At 55.1% G+C, this 6,444-nt stretch overlaps 1 protein-coding gene across 1 annotated transcript; it reads right to left on the minus strand.

Annotated features, from left to right (window-relative positions):
• Positions 1 to 1,678: 1,678 nt before the first annotated feature.
• Positions 1,679 to 4,499, minus strand: LOC310923768 (class I histocompatibility antigen, F10 alpha chain-like; the record flags this gene model as incomplete). Its single annotated transcript, XM_083885701.1, has 5 exons — positions 4,358 to 4,499; positions 3,114 to 3,377; positions 2,473 to 2,748; positions 2,071 to 2,343; positions 1,679 to 1,989 (listed from the first exon to the last, which is right to left on the minus strand). The coding sequence occupies exons 1-5, from the start codon at positions 4,482 to 4,484 to the stop codon at positions 1,679 to 1,681; spliced, it is 1,251 nt and encodes a 416-aa protein (XP_083741827.1). The 5' UTR covers positions 4,485 to 4,499.
• Between the last annotated feature and the right edge of the window lie 1,945 nt (positions 4,500 to 6,444).

Consider the following 6,444-nt stretch of genomic DNA (forward strand, 5'->3'; position numbering starts at 1 on the left):
AGGGGGGTCCCGGTGGGTGCCCGACGGTGGCGTGTGACACAGACAGAGAACCCAGGGACACCAGGGACCCTCAGGCGGGGACGGGGCCGGTCCCGGTGACACGCGAGGAGCTGGTGGCACTCGAGTGTCCACAAGTCTCCCCAGTGATGTCACTGCCCCACCCCAAATCCCTCAAAATGCCCTTAAAATTCCAGCAAACCAACCTCAGATGTGAGAAATGACAGAATTTTTTTACGCCATTCTCTCAGTTGGTTATAATACAAAAGTTAGTTACAATAGTTATAATATAAAAGCATGTTAGCATTCTTCTGTCTCTGTTTTAATATTTCACTACGGCCTCCAATATAATATCGATTACACAATAATGTAATATTATATAATATAGTAATAGGAATTATTAGTAGTAATTTATACTATTAGATTACAATAATATTATAATGTAAGTATAAATATAATCAGGTTACATTATTAGATTAAGGATCATGAATATATAATCTAATGTAAGCAATATCAATTTATTTCCCTACCATTTCTGTAGGCTGCATAGTGCACACATGAACTGATAGATTCTGTCCCCAAGTGTCCCTGAGCGTCCTCAGGGATGTCACCACAGGTATTCCTATCAGGATTTGGGACTGTTTCAATGAAATTTCCCAGAACATTCCCCAAATTCGTCTCAAACACCATGCAGGGAGTGGGGAGGGGACAAGTGCCACCAGCCATGTCCCCGATGGCGTCACCGCCCCAATGACGGGACGTCGCTGTGCCCGCAGCAGCCTCGGGATGTCCTCGATGGCTCTTTGGCACCGCTCGGCCACCGGGGCCATCGTGTGTCGGGTTTTTGGGGTGTCCTCACTGAAGACAAGGGCGATGGGCAGTTGTAAAAGCAAAGTCCTTTATTGCACGGCTAAATCAGCCTCATGGAGGCAGAGGTTGTCACAGCTCGAGCCAGTAAAGTCCCCATGGACCCAGCAGGAGCACTGGCATCTTATCAGCAGCAGTGTGCAGGAAGCCTTCTCATATAAAGTTTCATGAAGAACATAAAGTTTCATAGCACAAAGAACATAAAGTTTGTGATAAACTCTCCCACTTGGCCAGCCTGTAATGAGCCCCCTGAAGATGTATCAAGGTTGATGGCTTTAAACCATTGGAACACAGGAAACTGATCCGTTAGCAAGAGCTGTGGGGTGGGTGGGAGCAGCAGGATGAGCTCTGCCGGCAGCTCTTGGCTTTCCTGGGAAGAGGAAGGGGCTGGATCCAGCTCCATGGATTGCTCAGGCGGTGACTCTTGCTGGGATCAGAGAGGGTCACGGTGTCATCCTGTCCCTGTCCCCATCCCACAGGATGGACCTGGCTGGAGCCCATGGAGAGCGGGAGCTGCTCCAGAATCCCACCTGATCCCATCCCAATCCTGCCTCAATCCTGCTCCATCCATCCCACATGATCCTGCTCCAGACTCCAGCCCTGATCCCACTCTCCAATTCCATCTGATCCTGCTCTGGATCCCTGCTCTGATCCACAATCCCTCCCTGATCCCAGTCTGTCCATCCTGCCCCAATCTCCCTCTGGAATTCCACCCTGATCCTGCTCCACACCTGCAGTCGAGCCGTTGGCTCCCACATCTCTTCCTGCAGAGAGAGAAGATCCATGAGATCCCAGCAGGGATCACAGACCAGGATTAACCCCAGGATCCATCCTGGGATCTGCACAGAGGGGATCCAGAGCTGGATCCACCACTGGGACTCACCGGCTGCCATGTTGTATCCATCCCTGTCCCTCCTCCCTGTGGAAAAACAGTGGGATCAGCGTCAGTGGCACAGGATTCCTGGAACGGTGCCGGGTGGATCCGTGCCCCTTCCCGACCCCCATCCCGTGTGTTACCAGATTGGAGCTTCCAGACAATGAATCCAATGAGGACAGTGAGGATGAGGATGGCAGCGATGACGGACACAGCGACCACCACGGCGAGATTCCCGCTAGATGTCGGCTCTGGGAAATGCGGGATGGTGAGGAGGGGAAGGGGAACCCCCGTTTGGGAATTCCCAATAATTCCCACATTGCCAGCCTTACCCCAAGCGAAGATCCCGGGCTCCAGCATTCCGGGATGCTCCACCCGGCACCGGTACTGCTCCCGCTCCTCCGGCAGCGCCTCGATCCTGGCCCAGGTGTGGAAGGTGCCGTCGCTGTTGGGAACGATCCCGCCCCACTCCGTCTCCTGATCCCACATTTCATCCCCCTTCAGCCAGTTGACTGCGATGGTGTTGGGGTAGAATCCATACACGTGGCAGGACAAGATCAGCGTCCCGTGTTCCTCTTTTCCGGACACATGGACATCAGGGGGCTCTGGAATGGGATAACGGTGAGATGCATCCATGGAATTCCATGGGAATGGGATGGGGGTGAGTTCTGTCCATGGAATTCTGACAGGAATTACTGTGTTCTCCAATCCTCCAATCCCAAATTCCCACCCACCTTTGTGCTCCAGCTCTTTCTGCCCGTATCCAACGTATTTCTGGAGCCATTCAGGGCAGATGTGCCTCAGGTAATTCGTCTTCTGCTCAGCCATGGTCCCGTCCTGTTCCCAGCGCCTCCTGGTGATCTCAGCAGCGCCGTCGGCCGCCACGAATCTCCCATATCCCAGATCAAAAGAGATGAAATCCCGCCCGTCGTAGCCTTCCCAGAGGGATCCACGGATGCTCCCGTCAGACAGGAGGTCACAGCCCTTAAGCCGCTGTATGGTGCAGAAACCTGGGGGGATTGTACCCACAGAGACCCATGGAATTGTGTCCCAGCCCCACTGAGCCCCATTCCAGCCCTATGGAGCCCCAGAGTCTGATGGAGACCCACAGAGCCTCATCCCAGCCTCTTGGACCCCATGGATGCATATCCCAACCCCATGGGATGGAACCCCAGGGATCCCAACCTGGCCCCACAGATCCCATCTCTGCCCCATGGATCCATGTCCAAAGCCCATGGATCACAGGAAATCCCATATCATCCTAATGGATCCCTATCTCAGCCCCTTGGAGCCCTGTGAATCCACATCCGAGACCTACAGATCCCATTCCAGGCCCATGGATCCCCATCCCAGCCCCACAGATCACCCCACTCACCCCTGCTCTGGTTGTACCGGTCCCACGCTGTCTTCAGGTCCACAGCACACACGTGCTGGTTCCCCACATTGATCTGGGTCTCCCTATCCCAATATTCCAGCTCAGCTCCATCCTTCATCCACTGTGTCAGTGGCTCCATCCGGCCCCGCTCGCTGTCGTAGCGTGTGATGGGGATCCCATCCACAAACCCCATTTCCATGTACGGGGGGATTCCCGGGCTGGGCTCTGACACTGCCACACTGAGGTAACGCAGGGAGTGGAGAACTGGGGGGACACAGAGATTTGGGAGGCATTGAGGGGTCAGAGATCAATGAAAGGGGAAACTGGGAGAGGGGATGCAGGGGGAGATTGGTACAGGTTAAGGAGGTGCAGGGGATTCCCTGTGCTCAGAGATGGAAATTCAGGGGGGTCCCAGTGCCCAGAATCCCCCCAGGGACCCTCCATGAGCCCCGGGGACCCTCCCAGGCCCCCTGGGACCCCCATGCACAGGGTGCAGAACTGGGGGGACGCAGAGATTGGGGGTCTGGGGGCGTCCAAGGGTCAGGAAGCAGAACCGGGAGAGCCGGGAAGGGTCCAAGGTTCAAGGAAGGGACTGGGAGAGGCGGGATGGGGGATCCAGGGGGTCCCTGTGCCCAGGAAAGGGGGGTCCGGGCGTCCCCGGTGTTGAGGGAAGTGGGGTCTGGGAGCCGGGAAAGGCAGGAATGGGGGTCCAGGGGGTCCCTGGGTCAGGGAAAGGGGGGTCTGGGGCTGGGAGAGGCGGGCGGATCCCGGAGGCGCAGCCTGGGCAACGGGAAAGAGAAAGAGACCGAGGGAACGCGCTGGGGGAGGGGACGGGGCAAAGGGGGAATTCCAGGGAATTCATCTGGATCCCATTGGATCCCCCTGAGACCTCCCCGAGACCCCTGGGACGGCCGGGACCCTCCGGGACCCCGTTTGGGAAGCGGCGGGAGCGGAAAACGGGGGGACACGGAAAGTTGGGGGATCTGGGGGGTGCAAAGGTGAAGGAAAAGGGCGGGTCTGGGGTCTGGGAAAAGCGGGATGCCCGAAAAGGGGGTGCAGGGGGGTCCCAGTCCCGGATAAGGGGGTACAGGGGGGTCCCGGTGCGGGGGAAGGGGATGGAGGGGGGTCACAGGACCCAAAATGGGGCTCAGGGGGTTCCCGTGCCCGGAAATGGAAGATCAGAGACGTCTCGGTGCCCGTGAATTGCCATTAAGGGGGGTCCCGGTTTTGGGGTTCCCACTCACCTCTCGTGGCGCCCCCAGGGTCCCCCAGGAGCCCCAGGAGCCCCAAGAGCGCCCCCAGACCCAGCGCTGGAGCCATCGCGCTGCTCCGCTGCGGCCCCGCCCCCAGAGCCGCCTCCCGCCCCACCATTGGCGCCGCTATTTCACACTCGCCAATGGTGATTCGCTCTATTAGTGACGTCACCGGTGGCTGGGCAGATCCCGGTCTCGCAGGTTGGGCGCAGAAGTGGCGGGACCGAGGCGGGACAATCCCAGAGAGGAGCGCACGGGGCAATCCCAGAGAATTCGTCTGGATCCCTCTGGATCCCCGCTGGACCCCCCTGGAGCCCTCTGAGAACCACCTGGGACCCCTCTTAAAAGCGCCGGGAGTGGAGAACTGGGGAGGACACGGAAATTTGGGAGATCTGGGGGTGTAAAGGTGAAGGAAAAGGGCGGGTCTGGGGTCCGGGAAGGGCGGGATGCCCGGGAAGGGCTGCAGGGGGTCCCGGTGACGGGTAAGTGGGAGCAGGGGGGTCCATTTTGGGCAATTTTGTGTCCGTTTTGGTCCATCTTGGGGCAATTTTGAGTCCATCCTGGATCTATCTTGGGTCCACCCTGGGTGCATTTTGGTCCATCTTAGGACAGTTTTAGGTCCATCCTGGGGCCATTTTGGGGCCACTGTGGGCCCATCTTGGGTTCATTCTGGTTCCATTTTGGGTCCATTTGGGTTCATCCTGCATCCCCTTTGGATTCATGTGGGTCCATTTTGTGGACCCACAAACCATTTGCGGGTTTATTTTGGGTCCATTCTGGGTTCATTTTCGGTTCATTTTGGATCTGTCTTGGGTCAGTCCTGGTTCCATTTTGGATCCATCTTGGGTCCATCCTGGGTCCATCTTGGGTCAATCATGCGTACATTTTGGATCCATTTTGAGTCCATCTTGGGTCCATTTTGGATCCATCCCTGGGTCCGTCCTGTGTCCATCTTGAGTCCATTTTGGTCCAGTTTGAATTCATTGGGTTCATCCCAGGTCCATTTTGGTCCAAATTTTATGCATCTTGTGTCCATCCTGGATCCATTTTGGTTCCATTTTGGTCCAGTTTGGGTTCATCTTGGGTCAGTCCTGGGTCCATTTAGGTCCATTTGGCTCCATCTTGGTCCCATTTGGGTCCATCCTGAGTCCATTTTGGGTCCATTCTGGGTCCAGCTTGGGTCCATTTTGGTCCATCCTGAATCCATTTTGCATCCATCCTGTGTCCGTTTTGGGTCCATGCAGGGTCCATTTTGGGTTCATTTCGGTCCATCCTCGATCCATTTTTGTCTGTTTTGGGTCCATTTTTGGTTCATTCTGGGGCCATCCTGAGTCCATTTTGGGTCAAATTTATGTCCTTTTTGGGTCCCTCCTGGATATATTTTGGATCCATTTTGGGTCCATTTCAGGTTGATTTTTGGTCTATCCTGGGTCCATTTTGGATCCATTTAGGTCTCTCTTGGGTCCATTTTGCATCTATTTTGGGTCTATCCTCGTTCCATTTTGGATCCTTTTTGATCATTTTAGGTCTTATTCAGTTCATCGTGGGTTCATCCTGGGTTCACCCTGAGTCCATTTTGGGTCCATCCTTGGTCCATCTTGGCTCAGTCATGGATTCATCTTGGGTCCATTTTGCGTCCATCTGGGGACAGTTTTGGTTCCATCCTGGATCCATCTTGGGTCAATCATGAGTCCATTTGGGGTCCACCCTGGATCCATTTTGGGTGTGTCCTGGGTCCATCTTGGGTCAATCATGGGTCCATTTTGGGTCCATCTAGAGATAATTTTGAGTCCATTTTGTGTCCATTTTGGGTCCCTCCTGGGTTAATTTTGTGTCCATTTTGGTCCATCTTGGGTCCATTTTGCGACCATCCTGGGTCCATTTTGGTCCATTTCAGGTCCTTTTTGGTCCATCTTGGCACAATTTTGGGTCCCTCCTGGGTCCATTTTGGGTGTGTCCTGGGTCCATCTTGGGTTGATCTTTGGGCTACGCTGGATCCATCCTGGGTCCATTTTGTGTCTCTCCTGGTTACATTTTGGGTCTATTTTGGGTCCAATTTGCATCCATTTTCAGTCCCT

Source organism: Zosterops lateralis (genome assembly GCF_965231275.1).
Source record: "Zosterops lateralis genome assembly, contig: HAP1_HAP1_SCAFFOLD_303, whole genome shotgun sequence".
Taxonomy (NCBI): domain Eukaryota; kingdom Metazoa; phylum Chordata; class Aves; order Passeriformes; family Zosteropidae; genus Zosterops; species Zosterops lateralis.